This window comes from Esox lucius, chromosome 15 (assembly GCF_011004845.1).
Source record: "Esox lucius isolate fEsoLuc1 chromosome 15, fEsoLuc1.pri, whole genome shotgun sequence".
Taxonomy (NCBI): domain Eukaryota; kingdom Metazoa; phylum Chordata; class Actinopteri; order Esociformes; family Esocidae; genus Esox; species Esox lucius.
In genome coordinates, this window is record NC_047583.1 from 13,745,712 (window position 1) to 13,765,794 (window position 20,083).

The window sequence follows — 20,083 nt, forward strand, 5'->3', positions numbered from 1 at the left end:
CAATAAAATATGAACCCGTGATCAGCCTCTAGTAATGGGCATCTCTAGCTCTAAGCTAACCAATTCCATCCCCATTGGACATGGGAACCAGACTCAAGCTTCCCCTCTGGAGGAAGAGTAGCTCAAACGGCCATGAAAAAAGGGCTCCAATTCCACAGAGCGGCTGACCCTAAATGCCCCCTACGGGTTGTGCCGGGGGGGCTAGTCCGGGTGACTGATGTGTGTTTCCCAGTCCGTCTCTGCCCAGTCTGCTTGCCACAGCCCCCACTCGTTAAGACCCGCGTTGCAGCCAGGGCTTCTGGGATCCCGTCCAGCATCCCAGATACCACATTCCAGCAAACAAGAGAAAGTGCTGCGTTGACAGGAAACTTAAGGAAACCTATCCAAAGCAAATTAAGAGTGACTTGTTTGAAAGAGATGGCGTGTTTTGGAACTGCACACTTTCACAGGGTTATCGCTGATTTGGGAACGAGGCTGTCGAGCCTGGTTGGGCACTCGCAATGCAGAGCAAAGCTTTTTGAAATGATCCCAATCAGTCCGGACGTGTACAGCCGTGGACCTGTTGCGGTTGGCTTCCTCACAGCGAGACAACCTCATCACAGACATGTGAAATATAGGGCAGAGGCGCAAGATGCAATTCTACATGTTTTCTGACGCTCTCTATGGCCCAGTGAAGACAAAGCTTGAATTATAGCTTTGTGATCAAACAGTAAAAAATATAAGGTCGAGCAAGTTGCACTCTTTGTCAAGACTGAGCCTCAGCGTAGATCGATCAACTACGAGAAACGCAAATCCTTCGGCATGGAGCTGATTGTCATTTTTGAGAGTATCAGTTATATTTTCGAGAAGATGTGGGGGTCTAAAGGAGACTCAGGCATGTCGGATAGACCCATCCAAGAAAGCCATATGTCTGGAGCTGGTTCCAGCATCTTAATGAGGCTGGCCCAGACAGATCATTTCCCCACCCAGCCTGCACCATATGCCAGACAGACCCACGCAGTTCATTTCATGCCGTCAAAGACATATAGAAAGGTATAAAACGTCAGCTGATCAGACGCCCTACACTACACACGTAGAGTAAACTTAGAAAGTGCTATTTTGTATATTAGAGAAATTGGAATGGGGTATGAGGAGCCCCTAGAGGTAATGTATCTAATAACGACATGGGTGTCATAGAATCTCTTTCTCGGTCATCGGAAAGTCATAGTGAAATACCATTCATCTGTAACTCTTTCTCACCCTTTAAACAGAGAAAAGTCTTCCCTACAAAATGGTTGACACACTGTCATCCGAGTGTACTTCAGTGGTGTTGTATAGCAGTCTTACTCTAATATCAGGGTGTCATCTGCCCTCCAGGGTAAGTCAAATTCTTCCATGCGTTCAAGTTCTTCAAACAACAAACAAAAATGTCAGCTGACTGAATATTGCCCCCACCCCCACCCCCATCCTCACCAATCCCAGCCCAACCTGGCTCAGGACCCATACCTCTCTATGTGGGCTCACTCCTGTATACACTGAGTTCAAGATTAACTTACCTTTAAGTGGACCGCTCAAGTTACAGGCTTTAGTCACATAACTCAGCTTTTTTCTAAAGTAACATGGGGCCACTCTAATAAAGGCAGGAATTCTATTCAGTGTCCTTCGTAATGAGGATCTGGGAAAATAATATGCTACAATTGGCATTTGTGGGGAAATTCAAAACTTTTGGAAAATGCACTGTTCCATTATTTATCTGCTAATGTACTGCTAGTCTATGGCACCAGGAGAGACCCATGCCTGTAGTTAACTGGTGAGTCCAGCCTGTGGAAAGAGTCTTGTCTGCTGTAACCACAACAGTCCAACAGATAAGATCCAAAAAGGAGCCCTCCGGTCTTCATGAGTACTGGGTTGCTCATTAATGACAAGTCAAGTGTTATTATAGATGTAATTTGGTCTGAGTCAGATCAGTTTTGTAGTTTACAAAATCGCCAGAAGCACAGAAGAGCTGCAGTGGAGTGTGTTTTGGCTGAATTCAAGGGTGAGTAAGCCTTATTCAAGTTCTGGAGAGTATTTTGGGGGAAAATGTTTTATTCCTGTTAGATGGCAATGCTCCATAACATCTTTCATTAGACGTCTCACCCAGTGGCAGGCAGTGGCCACTTGGCCAAAGCCCCAAACCAACCCATTCAGAATCAGAGGGATTCCAGGACAATCCTCTGGAGTGCGGAGCACTGCAGTATGATGCAGTACCAGTCTTTATCGAAGCCATCTGACCGGCCCACATTCCTGTGATCTCCTCTACTCCCCACAGACACAGGCAGACAGGCCTTCCTGGACAGCTTGAATGCTCTTATGTGAAAAACTGTTATGAAACCACCAGGTTGGCAGGACAAAGAGCCCATGTACTACACCACCGGAATACTAAGCAAGAGCATAAAAGATTTCTGACAGAGGAGTCATCCTACCACACACTTGGAATAGGCAGAAGGTTCTATTCTCAGCTGGCGTTAAAGGCAGCGCTGGTGTCAAACGCACATTCAATGGGAATTTTGACCTGTTAAAGCCAGTGCTCTGTTATTTTCAAACTGTTTCGCAAGGATTAGTAGTTGACCTGAGAGTTCGCTTGGACTCAGGTGGAAAATATTTTAAGTGTGTCATTAAAAACGTTATCCAATGTATTAATTTAAGACTAACAAAAAGCTAGGGTTAACGGGGGTTTAGCATTCATTGCCCATTTATATGGAACAGTAACATGCTTTTGAAACCTAAGTAACATAAAAAACTAAAAATAATCTAATTGATTTGTATTTCATTCAAGCCCAACCAAAGCATTCATTCCTCTCAATGAAGGCTGTTGTTTTGTCCTCTCCAATTAAATTTCCAAGCTGCCTGGTCTGGACTGTCAATAAAGGGTTTGGCACATGATTGTAATTGTATTCACTACTAAATATTGATGGAAAAACACTTACATTTGTAGCTATGCATTGTATGTAGGCGTACATTATTTGAGACATTAACAAATGCAAAAACCCCACCATGATGTAGGCCACGTGTCAATACCACCATTAAACACCCTGTAAATACCAGTGAACCAAAAGCATATGTTTTCCGTTTTATACGTTCAAAATGCTCCATAGACTAACTTTAACCAAGGCCTACTTAATAGAGACTAGTTCAACAGCAATTTTTCTAGGCAATTTGTTGATGTCTTTACATCTTTATTGTGTTTGTTGTTTAAAAAACAGACTGTGTAGGTGCACATTCAATGCAACTTCTGAAGAAGTATCTGAAAGATGGTTAAAAATGATTTGGGAGCAGTAATGGTGAGTCACTTTGTTGTCACAAGTCTGTTGGGTCCATGTCTACCCACTGTTTGGGTGTGCGTAAAACCCTCCATAGTCTGTATTTAATACTGTTTGCTATTTATTTTAATATTTATTCTCACAGGGAGCAAAGGCTTCATATAAGTGTATTCTGACAAATCCTCCTGTAGAAAGTGTAGAAAAAAGGGTACTTCAGATGTCTGATAGGAGAACACTTTATGGAACTAAGGACAACCATTTTTGGTTCCATGTAGAATCCTCTATGGAAAGTGTTCTGTATTGTACCAAAAAGGCTTCTTACTGGAATCAAAGAGTTCTTCAAAGGGTTCTCTTATGAGGACAGCTGAAAAACCTTTTAGGTTCTAAAAAGCAACTTTTTTGCTAAGAGCCTCATCAAGAGCCTCATCAATAACAAATGTTATATTGCTAATTGACAAAGTTTGGCCTGTTCATGCTCATTCATTACATATTTTAGAGTAGCCCTAGCCCATATATCAGGCCAAATGCATAATTTTCGAACTGAGGCAATGAAATTACTTCAAACAATTTGAACTGCCTAACTGTTCAAGTTGACACATTTAAAAATGATGGGATTGGTTTTACATCTCAACAAACAGGCTAACATTTTAACTGTAGTTCATTGCAAGACACTCAACTGCAAACACTCAACTTGGAGCAATCACATTTTCTGATTGGTGAGTGAGAGTTCATGGCTCTGCCCCCGTCATTCTTAGGTGTAATATATTCTGAATGCTTTATATATTTTTATTTCACATACATTTTACCAGGTAAGCTGATTAACAACCAGTCCCCATTTGCAATGACATCCTGGAGACGCCCATGAACCTGTAGTGATACTGCCTGCCATAAGGTTTATCCTTCATTACGTTGGTTAAATCAGAGCCCTGGGAGTCATGTTTCAAAGATAGCCTGTAGTAGAACGCGTCCCGTCTCTCATACCTCCACCTGCCCACATCAAACACATCCCACGTGTTTCTTTTCAAATTAACAATTGAAATCTGTACTGCCAAAGTTTTTTGGACCAAAGTATTTAAGTGTATGTGAAAACATGGCTTTTGAATCATAAAATTTTTGAAAATGGCTACTGCCTTTATTACTAAGTTTATTACTGTTGGATCCACCCAGTCTTACTGTCAATTCGGGGATTAAACTAACTCATACCGTTGAAAATGGGACAGGCCCAAAAGAGGGTGTGGGAGAATTTGGCAGCTGAAAACTGCTTGACTTGCTGCAGACAAAGCTTAAAGGACAATTTCACTATTTTTAAGTTGATGTTAGATTATTCCTCACCCTGAAAGTAGTAAATGGGCCAAAACAATCTGCAATTCATGATTCATTACAAAATCCATCTAATTTTAGCTACCGCTAGCATAATTAGGGTGTGTGAGCTTGTTAAAAAAACACTGCCATAATTGTATCGTGTCGGTTACTGAGAAACAGTGGGGAGATAATCATCAAAGGGCCAAAAATAGATGGCCCTAACAAATGAGACATGTCTAGGAACCAACTGAGGTGACAGAGTAGATGACATTATTCCCTATATTTGCTATGACTGGATAAAAGTATAGAGAGAACCACAACACACCTGCTGAAGACTGAATAACAATGCGAGAGTTCGGTTTACTGACTACATAGATTACAACATTCAACCCTATTATTCTCACCAAACTCAGAGCACTAGCTCTGGACACCACCCAGTTCAATTAGATACTAGAGTTTTGATGGACAGAACTCACACCTTCCCCTTACTAAGATGCGGGTCCCCTAAGGGTGTGTCCTCAGCCCTCTGCTTGACATTTGGTTCACCTACAACAGTATATCTATACACAACACCAACTCCATTATCACGTTTCCTGACGACACCATGGATGAAGGCCTGACAGCCAACAACAATAAGTCAGGCTAAAGGGAGGAGGGAAGCTAATTGTTAATGTGGTGCCAGAATAACAACCGCTCTCTCAAAATCAGCAAAACAAAGAAGATAACTTTTGACTTTAGGAAGCGTAGAGAAGGGAACATGACAAATCTAGACACATGAAGCTACAGTAGAGTGTCAGGAGTTTTATGTTCCAGTGGATTCACATTACCTTGGTCTTGTCATGGACCATCAACACCTTCAGTAGGTCAACAGTGATTCTACTCGCTAAGGTGACTGAAAACATCTTGCATTGCTACCTTGGGTCCTCTCCACAAGCTTTCCTCTGCACCAGACTGCCTGCCTTAAGGTGAGGTACAGAAACTGCTTTGCACAGCAAAGACCCTATAGTGCGTAGTTAAGACAGCCCACTAACTGGGGCCAGGCTCCCACCCATCCAGGACATTAATGTGCTATTCATCCACTTACTGTAGTAGAGAACGTTTCTGTACCAGAGCCACATTCACTCACACATACTTACATTATTGCTGGTATCAGACTCTTTTTTGACTATTTATTAACACTCTGTTATTAATATTTACTACTGCAACTTTTAAACCTCTCCATACTCTCACCAAAACTGTATAAACTACAAATATTGTACTGCCGTCTCTAAAGTACATGCAATGGTGGGAGTGAACTCTGAGCTATTTCCTGTCTGATTGGCCCTGTTCGGTGTTATCTTCAGGCGGGGCCACAGTGTCTCCAGACCCCACTGTCTGAGTCCCTAGTTTGACACTGCAATAGTTGGTGCCAGAGGACTAGGGTCAGCCTGTCCTGACTCAGTCCCAGTTTTTCTTGTTGAAGTAGTTTATGTGACAGGGGACTATAGGGTTAGTCTGAATTATACATTGAAGTATCCTTTTCAATCCAAGAAAATGCTCCTTAAAACTTTTCTGGTGTCCCGTTGAATCTTATGAGAATCTGAGCCCTCAGACCATGCCTAAGAACTACCTGGCCTGATGAGTCCAAGCTGTCCCTGTCACCCATCTTCACCCTTTACAGCCCAGAAGAGGACTAGCCACCTCTCAGAGTCCGGCTCCCTTCTAGGTTTCTTCCTAGATTACAACCCTACTAGGGAGTTTTTCCTTGCCACTCTGCACCAATTTCTCGTTGTTCGTTGCTCTTTGGGATAGGCTGGGTATCTGTACAATCACTTTGTGACAACTGCTGATGTAAAAAGGGCTTGATAAAAAAACATGTTTTATTGTATTTAGCACATCATGTTGGCATCCTTATCTTTGCCCTAATAAAGCCAATAAATCACTTTGCTGGGAGGCAGGGGCTGACTCACACCTATGGCACCCAAAATACTCAGTCCGGCCCTGCCTCATATACACAGACAGCCTGTTGGGAGCTGTAGAATACAGCAGACTAGTCTATGTTTGCACAAGCCTTACTGAATTGGCACAGCACAATCTCAAATACAAAAAGTTTCTATAAAAATTATATACATTAATTTCAACAAATCAGATTTCACGCTTTGAATCCTATACAAATTGTCTTACATGTTTTGAGCCACAAGTTTCATACATTGTATGCATGAACAAAATATACACTATTCAGCTAGCAATTTTAGCAAGCAAGCAAGTTTATTTGTATAGCACAATTCATAAATAAAAGCAATTCAATGCGCTTTACAAAGAACAACAATAAACATCATAATAATCAAACACAGAATAAGAAAACACAAATAGAGTAAAAACTAAATAAAAACATATGAAGCTATAAAAACTGTAAGGCTAAACAGCCTGGTTACGTTTAAATGCCCAGTCATAGGCATGTGAAAAGACAAGTATTTTTAACCTGGATTTACAGTTTTTATTGAAAACCTCCTATCAAAAGGTCTGAAAACCTCCTATAAAAAAAGTCTGAAAACCTCCCATCAAAAGGTCTAATAAACCTCCAATAAAAAGGTCTGAAAACCTCCCATTAAAGGTCTGAAACCTCCCATCAAAAGGTCTAATAAACCTACAATCAAAAGGCCTGAAAACCTCCTATCAAAAGGCCTGAAAACCTCCTATCAAAAGGTCTGAAAACCTCCTATCAAAAGGTCTGAAAACCTCCTATCAAAAGGTCTGAAAACCTCCTATCAAAAGGTCTTAAAACCTTCTATCAAAAGGTCTGAAAACCTCCTATCAAAAGGTCTGAAAACCGCCTATCAAAAGGTCTGAAAACGACTTATCAAAAGGTCTGAAAAAATCCTATCAAAAGGTCTGAAAACCTCCTATCAAAAGGCAGGGGTGTAAAAAGTACAAAGTAGAAGTACTCGGCTGTGTTCACCTGTTTTGGGAAGTTCCTAAAGAAGGGTTAAATGACCATGTAAACAGAGTTCATAACTCATCAGTGTCCTTAATTGATAATTTATACTCTTCCTTTTTATTTAATTGATCACTAGTTAGTTTTGAACTCCCTTTACCTGGTTATTTAGATCTTAATTAGATACTTACCAAAAGTGGTGAACACAGCCGAACCCAGTTGAGTACTTTTACTTTGTACTTTTTACACCTCTGTCAAAAGGTCTGAAAACCTCATATCAAAAGGTCTGTTAAGGCCCATCATTTTGTACCTCTTGTCTAATTCAGACAAATACACTTGCTGAACACATACCCTTGCTTGACCTCCTACATTGAGCACTCAGGGACATACCAATAAAAAACACATGTACGCAGGAAAAACACTGTAGATATTTGTGTACAGTGTTCTGTTACTCATTATCAAAACGTATTTGTTATCATTGATATCCAATTTGGCATATTTATCTCTACCACTGTCAAGCAAGAACCTGCAAGTATTTAGTTTTGTAATTTGCCTTATGTATATGTGACTAATAACCACAATACAAACACCTATTGAAAATGAATGTTTTTGGGTTTTACTTTTCAAAAAGTCTGGGAATCTGATGTTAAGTTGTGGAGAGATATTAAGCATATTTCTTATTCATCTGGACTGGACAAACGGTGTGTTAGAGTTCACACTAGCTTACACACTAGAGTTCACACTAGCCATTGAAATTGCATTAAACCACTCTAAGACAATGAAAATGTAACAGGTACTTTTTAGAAACATTGTAATGTTGTACCTCTTGCATCCACTGGATGGCACTATAATTCACACCATTGGTAGCACAGCATGAGCTAAAACCACCATCTTCATACTTCTAAGTCAAACTTGTGGTATTGTTTTTATTCAACAAAAACAAAACTTGCTTGTTTAAACAACCTACTGCTGTGTTCTGAGACTAGAATTTTTGTTCAGCTCAAGAAGTGTATGTGTATCAACATGATTCAGATACATTGCAGGGAGATGAGGAGCAAGAATTAGGATAAAATGTCACTGGTAGAGATGGATTTTGTTGAGAGAAGAATGGAGGGTCAAGAGAATTTGGAACATTTAAGCTTCACTGACGCCAATAAAGCTAGGCTTAGATCTGAGTCCAGAAGAATTCAGCGAGAAACAAATAACAATTGAGTGAGGCAAAACAGGTTAATGTGTGTTTCCATGATCCATACTGATACAACTGAATCACATAAAACAAACTGTAAACCACAACGACATCCATTAAATCTGACAGACCACAGGAGGTCTCCGATCATTAATCTGGGACTTAGATCAACTGTTAAGTTCACTCAACCTTTTAACATTTCCCCCCTCTCCAGGAAAGAAATGTCATTCCAGAGATTCAGACTAAACCACATTTCAGAGAGCGTACCTCTCTTCCACTACAAAACCTTTGGAGACAAGTCCCAGCTCCAGGAAGTTTGAACATTTTTGGATCACTTGATTTGTGAGGGATGCATTTTTCCCATAATGTAACAGAATGGATTTGTTCCCTTTTGACGAGGATCCCTAGTCTTCTGTATTCAGCTTATGTTATCTCCCTATAACATAAGCTGGCATATTGACCACAGCAATATGTAGAATATATGGCAAAATCACAGTGCTGAAGATGGACACACCTGGCTGTCACTAAGATGGCTGTAGAAACGTTACCAAAAAGTTTGGAAGCAACTCAACACGTCAATGATGTCAACCCATTACAATCATTTGTCCTTCAAATAACGAGGTTAAAAACAGACTTTGACATTGTATTGTAATTTCCCTTAGTGTTTTTAACAGTTTTTCGTGACTGTGGCTACTGATGTTTTAGTCAAGCATGCACATTGTAAATCAAGGCATATTTCATGGACTGAAAGCGACAGCTATATGCCTAACTCTCGTTTCTGGGCTCCAGTTTTCGGGGAAGTAGTACATAATCTAATCTGGGTTTTTTGCATGTTCAACTAGCTGGCAGGCTTGTAAATACCATATACTGTAATACCATACCCTTTCCTTTACAATATTATGTTTTAATGTAGGAGTAATTGCCTTCCTATGCCCCAAGCCAGTTTCGTTTGGAGACAGCTCAGCGGGTACTGTACGCTAAGTGATTGGTGCTTAGGTGCGCAAGACAGTGGAAATAGTATTTGTGGGAGAAGAATGGTTGGTAGACTAAGCTGATTAAGTCAATGCCTACAACAGCATGCATTTCCCACAACTTACTTATTGGCTAATTTAGGATGGATGGACTGCTCGCCCAGACTATAAGCACATTTAGGAAAAAGAGAAAAGAGAATAAAGGAAGAGTAAAATGCATCCAGTATTCCTCAATAAGGCAGATAAAGGTACCAAACAATCATTCTGACAAAAACATACCCAGAATACTTTACAAATCAAAACAGTACATTTTAGGTTTTTTTTTTTCTCTCATGTCAAACTACCAGGAAGTCTGAAAAGAAAGACTGAGTGGGTGGGGAGTTGACAGCTCTATGAAAAGCAACATGGACACAGAGAGGTTTGGTTCAGCAAGATTTTTGTGAGCAAATTTGCTCATACAAAAATCTAACAGGAAAAACCAATGGTCACACATCACATTGTGATTTCACAAATGATTAGTTTTTTGAACTGTTTAGTTATTGTAATCACATCTAAATATACTCAGTGGCTAGTTTATTAGGTACCACCCAGTTCACAAAAACTGTTATATTAAGCAGGCAGAAAGGCAGACAGGCATTCAGTTACTGTTGGAATGATGGACTGATTTTAGAATGACCGTCGGTGCCATCAGCCAGCTCCAGTAACTCAGAAATGCCCTCTTGGGGCTTTTCACAAGACAGTATCTAGGGTTTCATGAAAACGATGCGACAAACAGCTTTCATTTTCAAATGCAGAACTCAGCCGTCTTGTCACAGATGGGCCATTGTAGCAGGTGACCACATCGGGTTCCACCTATAGCCTAAAAACATGGAGAATCAGCTCCAGCTGGCATACCAACACTGGACAACTTTTGGTCTGACTGATGCCAGTTTAGATTTTCTGAGTGACCTGCACAGTGCCCAGGCCTCAACCTAATAGAGCATATTTGGGGTGAGCTGTTCACCAAACAAATGTATCACAGTCAAATCTGCAGCAACTGCACGATGCATTCGTGCCATGAACCAACATCCCAGAGGAACGTTTCTAAAACCATGCAGAATACATCTAGTGAAGAATTCCGGCTGCTCTGTAGGCCAACGGGAATACATGTTGTAGTACAACATGGGAATACATAATGAAGTGGCCAGCGAGTGTATATTAACTAGTATTACACAACGAGCACGAATGCTGCTGAACTCACAGTCATCTCTTGGTCCCGGCCCAGCAGCTCCAGCTGCAGTTGGATCTCTTTGAGGCGCCTCTCCTGCGCTCTCTTTTCCCTTATATCCTTCAGGACCTCCTCTCCTGGCAGCCTGTCCCTGTCACTATCCCAGCCAGCTTCCAGAACCTGAAAGACAAAGCCAGCACACGTTCTCACAGGGAACACAACACCGGGTTGGTTCATTTCACATGGCCCAGTACCCCGGGTGGATGGAGATTTTTCCTAAAGACAAACAAAATGTTCTACAATGCACCCACCCTGGTCACCGGGCCATGCGCTACAAGCCCAGTCACAAACCCAGAAAGAGAAAATCACCTGAATGTGAAGGCAGAATGGATTCCCATGAGGTACTGTTTAATCAGTCAAATAGGAAACTACCACTTCCACTTAAACCAATAACTACCTAGTGTAAAAAAGTCCTCTTAAATTCCAATTAGACTGTGGAACTTCCCTGGATGTGATGGACGGTAACAAAGAAAATACAATGCAATGAAACCCAATGATAGATGTCTGTGTTTTATACAAATGGCAAAACGGAAAATTACAGAAACATTGGAGTTGAAAATGTAACTGTGTCATAACCTCAGAAAACTGAATAACCCCACTTCTCTGCCCATGGGGTCCATCATAAATCTTAGATTCATGGCATGCAATTGTAAGCTGGGGAGGCATATAGTACAGTATGCTGCATCCAAAGCTAATGTTGAAAATGGATCAGGAGGAAATTTGTGAATCATGCCTGGAGGACTATTCAGAGTTGATAAATGAGAAGGCCTTGAGAATGTGTCATCTTGACCATAGGATCTATTTCATGGGAAGACCACAGGTCTGGGTTACAGAGGAGTAGTAATCTTGGTTAAACTAGATCCAAATTTTCATGTAGTTGGTCAGCTGCTATTTGTTAGCCAATGCATGTTAAAGGGGGATCCACCCAAGACTACACATTTATTTTTACATAAATAATCGAAAAATGTGAAAATCTATGTTGTGATTTTTGTATGTGCTTTCCGTTGTGATAGTGAGTTAGGAAGCAACATGTTAAAATTTTGGTTGTAGTAATTTTGCAGGTCCTTCTATCCAAACCAATTTACAGTAGTGAGGGAAGACATTTGGTTTGAATTAATTATTTATTAATTAATTATTATGGAGTGTCCACTACTGCAGCAGTAATATACAAGAAGCAGGATGTATTTATGTGAAATTTTACAGGTCATTATTTCCACTTCCCATTGGGAGAGAAAGCCCAGTGGCTGGGCAAAGGAACGCTATATTGTGAAACAGAACTGGACTGACAATCTGTTCTTTTCAATAAAACATCAAATCACAAAGTTTGCAGGTCCCAACAGCATATATATATATATATATATATATATATATATATATATATATATATATATATATATATATATATATACACTCACCTAAAGGATTATTAGGAACACAATACTAATACTGTTTGTCCCCCTTTTGCCTTCAGAACTGCCTTAATTCTACGTGGCATTGATTCAACAAGGTGCTGAAAGCATTCTTTAGAAATGTTGGCCCATATTGATAGGATAGTATCTTGCAGTTGATGGAGATTTGTGGGATGCACATCCAGTGCACGAAGCTCCCGTTCCACCACATCCCAAAGATGCTCTATTGGGTTGAGATCTGGTGACTGTGGGGGCCATTTCAGTACAGTGAACTCATTGTCATGTTCAAGAAACCAATTTGATTCGAGCTTTGTGACATGGTGCATTATCCTGCTGGAAGTAGCCATCAGAGGATGGGTACATGGTGGTCATAAAGGGATGGACATGGTCAGAAACAATGCTCAGGTAGGCCGTGGCATTTAAACGATGCCCAATTGGCACTAAGGGGCCTAAAGTGTGCCAAGAAAACATCCCCCACACCATTACACCACCACCACCAGCCTGCACAGTGGTAACAAGGCATGATGGATCCAATGCTGGATGGATCCAGAGCAAATGTTAAATATCCTACCAAGTAAGTGGAATTCATACCAAATGCCAAAGTGTTTAAGGGCTATATTGAGTTATTGAACTGGTGCACAAATATTTCATATATGAGACATTACCTAACAGAATTTTAGGTAATATTGACTTAAGTCTTCGGGGAGTCTTAGGGTACCTGAAAAAAATCCTTATAGCATTTTATCTGGGCAGTGTTTTTTTCTCTAATATATGGTAAGGTTATAATAAATACAAATAAACATAGAAAAAAGTATAGAGTATTTCTTGTGCCGTTAATTGATCTTGAAGATCCAAAATAGTGTTTGCATCTGATGAGCAGTATTTAAAGATCTTGCTCAGCATCTGGCAGAGTCATCGGGCACCAAAGAAATGGCCTTGTAGGGCATACTGCAGCTAGTATAATAACTTTCCATATCAAAGACTTTTGTTTTACAATTTGTGTTTTGTGTATTTGATTATTCTTTTAATAAAAAGGTTAAAAATACGCTACAATGAGAAAAACCCAAAAGAGGCTCTCTATATTCTCTTTTTCCAGGTAAAATGTCACCTCCCTTGCAAAACTAAAAGGATGCCAACACCTGCGAAATCCATAATTGGCCAAATAACCAGTAATGAGAAAAACAAACACCACAACTATTGCTAAAAATATTCACAACCGACATATTTCGGGGTAGGCCACAAATTATGTTTATGTAGATCTCTCTGAATAGCAATTGTGATGACATTCAGGTTTTCCTTCCCAGATATCTATAGTTCACATGTTAATCTTATAGAAAATATACAAAATAGACATTTACTTTTATTTATCATTTAAGGGGAGACAATTGGGTTTAGTTCATGAGCTTAAACGTCTACCTTACAAATCATGGAATCCAATATTTGCAAAACAAATTGTAAATGTAAACAAACATTAAATATCTCCAAACATGGTTAACATTTTTCTAACAAAACAGGCCAAAAGTTTGGCTCAAATGTTTTATCTTCTGGCCCAAAGCCCTGCACACCATCAACCACAAAAGCCTCTAGTGGTCCATACGTCAGGTCCACGCAATCAAAATAGCAAAAGATTCAAGTTTAAATATCAACCAATTAAAAATGCATTAATATTATTGCTATTATAAAAGCTAATGCTACTGGCCTCAAGGCAAGAAGCCATTGAAAATGACCAATATAATGAGTAGATCCCCACACTGGGCATCAGAATTGATTACTAAGGTGTGGTCTATTGCAGCTAATATGGTGAAAATCTTTATAATGCGTGGGAGTTGCAAAATACAGTCATGTTAAAAAATTTGGACACCCCATTAATCAGTTAGTATTTTTTGAAGAAATATGAACATATAAACATTCAATCTTTCTTCAGACAATAGCCATAGATAAAGGAGGAGAAAGTTAGGACACCCTATGCCCAAATAGCTGGTTTTGCCCCTTTGGGGCGTTTCCTATTACTGTGTACCAGTCTCCCACACCAACTGGGAGAAAGTTTTTCCCACTCTTTGATGCAGACGTTTTTCAGCTGTGTGATGTTTGATGGGTTTCTTCCATGCACAGCCCGTTTCAAATCACCCCACAGGATCTTAACATGATTAAGATCCAGGCTTTGACATGTCCATTCCAGAACTCTCCATTCCTTTTACTTAGACATTCCTTGGTGTATTTACTGGAATGTTTTGGGTCATTGTCATGTTGCATGGTCCATATCCACTTCAGCATCTATTTTCAGACAGATGGTCACAATAAAGAATTCATAATAGATTCTATGATGGAGAGCAGACCCTGCTACAGCAAAGCAGCCCCAAACCATGACATTTCCACCCCACAGTTGGTATGAGGGGTGTTGGTATGTTTTCTGTTACTGAGCCCAAATAATTAAACTTAGGATTCATCTGTCCAAAGCACATTGTTACAGAAGTCCTGGTCTTTGTCTAGATGTTCTCTGGCAAACTTGATGTGTTTTTTTTTACAGTAAGGGGTTTCCTCCTTGCACAACTCCCATGAAAATCAAATTAGTGCAGTCTCTTTCTGATGGTAGATGCATGTACTTTGACATCAACAGTGGCAAAAGCTACCTTTAGTTCCCGTGATGACATTTCAGGATTGTTCGAGAGTTCTTTAAGCATCTTGCAGTCTTCTTTTGGCCTAAACTTGTTAGGACAGCCAGACCCAGCCATGTTGGCCATTGTTTTAAATGTTCTCAACTTGTAAATAATTTTTCAGACAATGGAATGGCTGATTTCTTTTTAAATCCCTTCCCAGACTCATACGCATCTACAACCTTCTTTCTGAAGGCCTTAGAGAGCTCTTTAGATCTCACCATGATGACACCACTCCAACAATCAAGAGCAAACCAGACTAAAAGTCTGAGGTTTAAATTTAAAGACAGGCTTCTCTAAAATCCTATGTTCTGATCATTTGCACCTGATTAAAATGTTTTGCATTTTCAGTAGAAACAAAGGTTGGGGCGTCCTAACTTTGTCCTCACAAGAAAATTGAATTTCTATTAAATACATTTTACAAATAATTTGTACAAAACATTACTTCAGTTTTATTGTTGTTGTTATACTACTCCATCTTCTAAAATTGTTAAAATGAAGATCAATTGTCCATATGTTTAAATATTTTGGAAAAGACAACAGTTGTCATGGTGTGTGCTCTATGTTTTTCACATGACTGTATTGCAGATATACCATGACTAGGACCTTGTCTTAGGCACGACGCAATGCAGACAGAATGCTTAGCCATAGTATATTGGCAATATATCATGAACCCCGGAGATGCCTTTTGCTATTATAAACTGGTAACCAATTAATTATAAACAGGTTAACACAATTAGAGAAGTAAATAGTGATGTGACTGCATATCAATGATAAATGCTAATTGGCAGATAGCCGTGGTATACGAGACCGTAATTGACAGATATGACATTATATCACATGATGGGTACGACAAAATTGTACAATGATTTGTTGCCTAATAATCAGAAATGTGTTTTTGCAAACCTTGCCATCATGTACATTGTATATTAAAGGTAGGAAAAAAATATTGCTGCAAAAAAACTAAATCTGGAAACAGAATGTTAGCAAAAAGTGTACACTAAATTGATAAAATATTATGAAATAGCATACCCAAAATTACATAAAGTAGAATTGCACTAGTGCCTAAATATTTTTTTTTCCCTAAAAACCTCAAATGTTGTATTTTAATTAACAATAATTGAAAAAGGTCCAAATGCAGAGTCCAGTCAAAATGTTGCCCCTACCTTGAAACTCTTAACACTTCCCACACGTCTGTTAAACTTAATAGGAATTACACAATAGTTTACTGTACGTCAATTGAACAATATTTCTGGGTCATTAATGTGCCACTGTCAGCAAGAAAACTACTGTTACTCTACGCCAATTTATGTAACTGCTCACTATTTGTAACTTGCAAGTAAGTTCTAAAATAATTTTAGAAGGATATTGATATGCTCTTGTCACTAGTATAGTGTTGTCCTTAGTATATTGTTCGAATTAGTATTTTTCAAAAAACATTGTTCATTCATGTTACCTCATTTGCTAGGTAAGAACACTGAGAAAAATCAATATTTTGAATTACTAAATATTTTGACAGAGAGTTTCTACTGTTTCTAAAATTGTTGTAGGTCCCCCAGTTTTGTTCATTTTGACTAAATGTTTTGCAACTAAAACATTTTGTTTGGTGTAATGAATACACAACAGGACAATTTCACAAGTTATTTAACTGGATTTGGCTTATTAGTATTAAACACATAGACAATGCAATTACAACAACAGCTTAATCGAAGTCTAAAAAGTCCTCTCTCTATTATTTATATTTGTGTGCATTTAATCATATCCAATAGAACAGACGCAGGTTGCCAACGGCTGAAAATGCGTTAATCAAGGTGTTGACACAATTATTTCACCGTGGGGGAAGCTCAATTACAAAGTTTTAAATAAATTCTATTAATTTAAGCCTGGCAAACAGCCAAACTGTAATGATCTTTCAGGCCACCAATCATCCACCACTCTTACTCTATTCATTCATTCATTCATTTATACTATTCATTGACCATTTTCCAACTAAAACCTTGTCTTAACACATTTCTGTATGGCTTCACCTATAAATGCTTTGTAGTTCCCCTGTGACTAAGGGAAACAATGGCCAAGTGGTTGTTATTAAAGCCCTTCATATTCACTCACATGGACTACAAAAGCCTGGACCACTGTTAGATCAGGTTGCTCCTGTACACTTCTTGAAAAATGCACCAAATCTGACATGGCTAAATACCAATTCAAATGTAGTTACTTTACTCACACCACTAACTATATGTTAAAAAAAAAAATAGTGGAAAATACTTATTTTTATCTATTTTCAAGAAATCACAACTATCCTCAGCAAACTGAAAAAGAGACATCCATTTAAGGCATTTTATTTAAATATAATTGTGAATGTCCTATTTTGAATACATTTGATCACGCACAGTACAATAGTCAGATGCTACATGTACAGTATATTATGAGCTATCTATATTGACTGTACAGTTATTAAGTTTACAGCTATCAATAAACACATTCTGCTATGGGTTTAGTTGAGTGGTCTACATTTTAATGAAAAAAGCCTTGTTTACCCACCCATATTTATAGCTGAAGTGGAAATAGAATACTGTCTAAACATAACCATTAGTACGCCATCATAGCACAAATTTGAGAAAACTGTGACCAGAGGGCTAACTCTAAAATTCATATTATAAGTACTGCTCTAGAAAATACCACAGTGACACACAGTCAATAAACACTTTACATTCTGACAAGTTGTCATTTTGATTGACAGAACAATTTGGTGAATAATTTCCCAATATTTTCAAGCACTATATGATACCTTCTTTGACCTCAAGCTGCTACACTTTGAAATGATATACAGTATTTTTCAGAACACCATAACAACTAAATTTTGCATTAATTAATTTGAGGAATCATTGCTTGTTGACTTTAATAAACGTTGGCTATTGTTTTTAAACTATAATCTGCTCATTTATCAGTTTCTGACTTATCGTTTTGGAATGTGCACTAGCTGTAACCTAATAATAATCTGGATCAGAATCAGTCACTTCAAACAAAACACTTGAGGCCCTAGCTGACATCCTGCTGAAGATCTAAAATCATCAAACATCCTATCTGGGTCAAATAGTTAGCACAGGGCCAATTTAACCTTGGCTTTTTTATCAACACAATTAGGTTTTATATATAAAGAATGTTAAAGGCACGGTCCAAGATCGTGAGCACAACAAATTCATATCTTAGTTTCTACATTTTACTTGTCCCATACTGTATCTTCCGAACTGCATTTTGTTTCCAGAAAAGATTGGCGTGTCCAAATATGTCCGCAATCAAGCTCTGTGTTTATTCTTGTTGTTTCATCTAGCATTTTTGGGCAATCGTTGGGAGTTTAATTACACGTTCAAAGGATGAATTGGTAAGTTACTACCTCTAGTGTCTGCAAGGGGGAATAGCAGCAACACTGTTTTTACATTTTTAGAACAATATAACTATCTAGTTACAAGGATTGGTTTGGAATTACTGTTTTAACAGGCTATCCTGCCTGTGGTACAACAAATACTGAATGAAGAAATGTTTTTTGTATAGCTACCTGTCTAGGGTAGTGGCACAGTACAGACAGAGCTTTCTAGTTTAAGCCAAGGAACCTATGAGATAACAGCCAACTAGCTTGGCATTTTACCTAACCTTGAACAACTTGTGATTCGGAATTCCCCTTTTTATCACCTATCCTGCACATGGTATAACTACAACCAAACAAAAATCCCTATTGTTTCACACGGAGAGGTCTGTCACAGAACAGTATAGGTTATTTTAAAACCACTAGGTCTAGTGGCTTATTAAAGTGGATGAAATACAATTAGAGGACACTTTCTAGGCCAGATACTATCTGAAGACAGCATTTAATACAATCAGTCGGATTGGTAAAAGTGTAGATCCAAAACAAATAGGTGAATCTCACAAAAACGTCCTATTGGCATGAGAAACAATGAAGCGGTTTATTAAATGTATGATTTATTTTGTGTATCACAAGCCACTGTGCATTTTTGCTTTTTCAAGATTAAAGAACCAATACACAATACAAATTTCTGCTCACCCAGCTCAACAGCTGGATCCCTAGTGATACAGACACCACTGCAAATGTAGCCCACCAACTGCAGCAATGATACAACTAATTACAGTAGATCACATTTGCACTTACCATCCATCAGCGTTTTGTATATATCCATAGGAGCTATGTATTTATACCAACAGTCATTACATTTTTCTGACAGACTGTATTGCAGTCATTTAGCAGCATTTAATATATATAGTCCTTTAAAACAGTTCAACATATTTACTTAGTTACAGGGGCATGTAGAAGGATTGAATGAGGCAATTGGAAGGTGGGGATAATTTGGTGACCATGATGGTAGCCAGATTGGAAATGTAGCCAGGACACTAAGCTTAACACCCCCTTTTTCATGGGAACATAAAAGGGCCTTAGTGACCACAGAGAAACAGCACTTTACGTAGGGCAATGCACGCTTCACTCCCCTGAGGTATGGGGATTTGATCTTTAGACAATTGAAAAATGCCCTTACTGGCCCTCCAACATACTGGTCCTCCAAGAACACTCCCAGCAACATCTGGTCTTCCATCCGGAGACTCAACAGCACCAACCCTGCTTAGCTTCAGAGACAAGCCAGCAGTAAAAATATAGGGTGCTTTGCTGCTGGCAGTTGCAGTTTTTGGCAGAAGGTACATGGTGGCAGCCTGCAAGGACATTGAAGTTAGATTAATCCTTGACTATGGAAATCCAGAATGAGGCCATTGGAGCTGAATTCTGACCAGAAAGTACATACGTGGTACAGAAGTGAAACAGAGCTAATGTTTTCCTAACATAGTATGAATGTAACCAGATGACCCAATACCTCTGCCACTCTGCAAGGACTACAGGACATTCTGGTCAATGCTATTGGGATATACACTCCCACTCAAAGGTCTGGGATCGTAGCAATGTCCTAGTTTCCCATGACAACAAACACAAAATGAGTTTGAATAGGAAATATAGTCATTGACAAGGTTAGAAATAATAAGCCCATCTTACAGTTTGTGAACCATTGTGTTAGCAAGACCAAAAGAAATGTACACCA

General features: G+C 39.0%; 1 protein-coding gene across 7 annotated transcripts in view; it reads right to left on the reverse strand.

Moving 5' to 3' along the window:
- fsip1 (fibrous sheath interacting protein 1) overlaps positions 1-20,083 on the reverse strand; it is a 51,282-nt gene that overhangs the window by 4,491 nt on the left and 26,708 nt on the right. For 6 of the 7 annotated variants that reach the window (XM_010878991.4, XM_010878992.4, XM_010878990.4 and 3 more), the window contains one exon: positions 10,895-11,041. The exons of the other annotated variant lie outside the window; for it this stretch is intronic. In XM_010878991.4, coding sequence (XP_010877293.2) covers positions 10,895-11,041 — 147 coding nt within the window. The remainder of the gene's footprint in view (positions 1-10,894; positions 11,042-20,083) is intronic. 7 annotated transcript variants of the gene reach the window in all.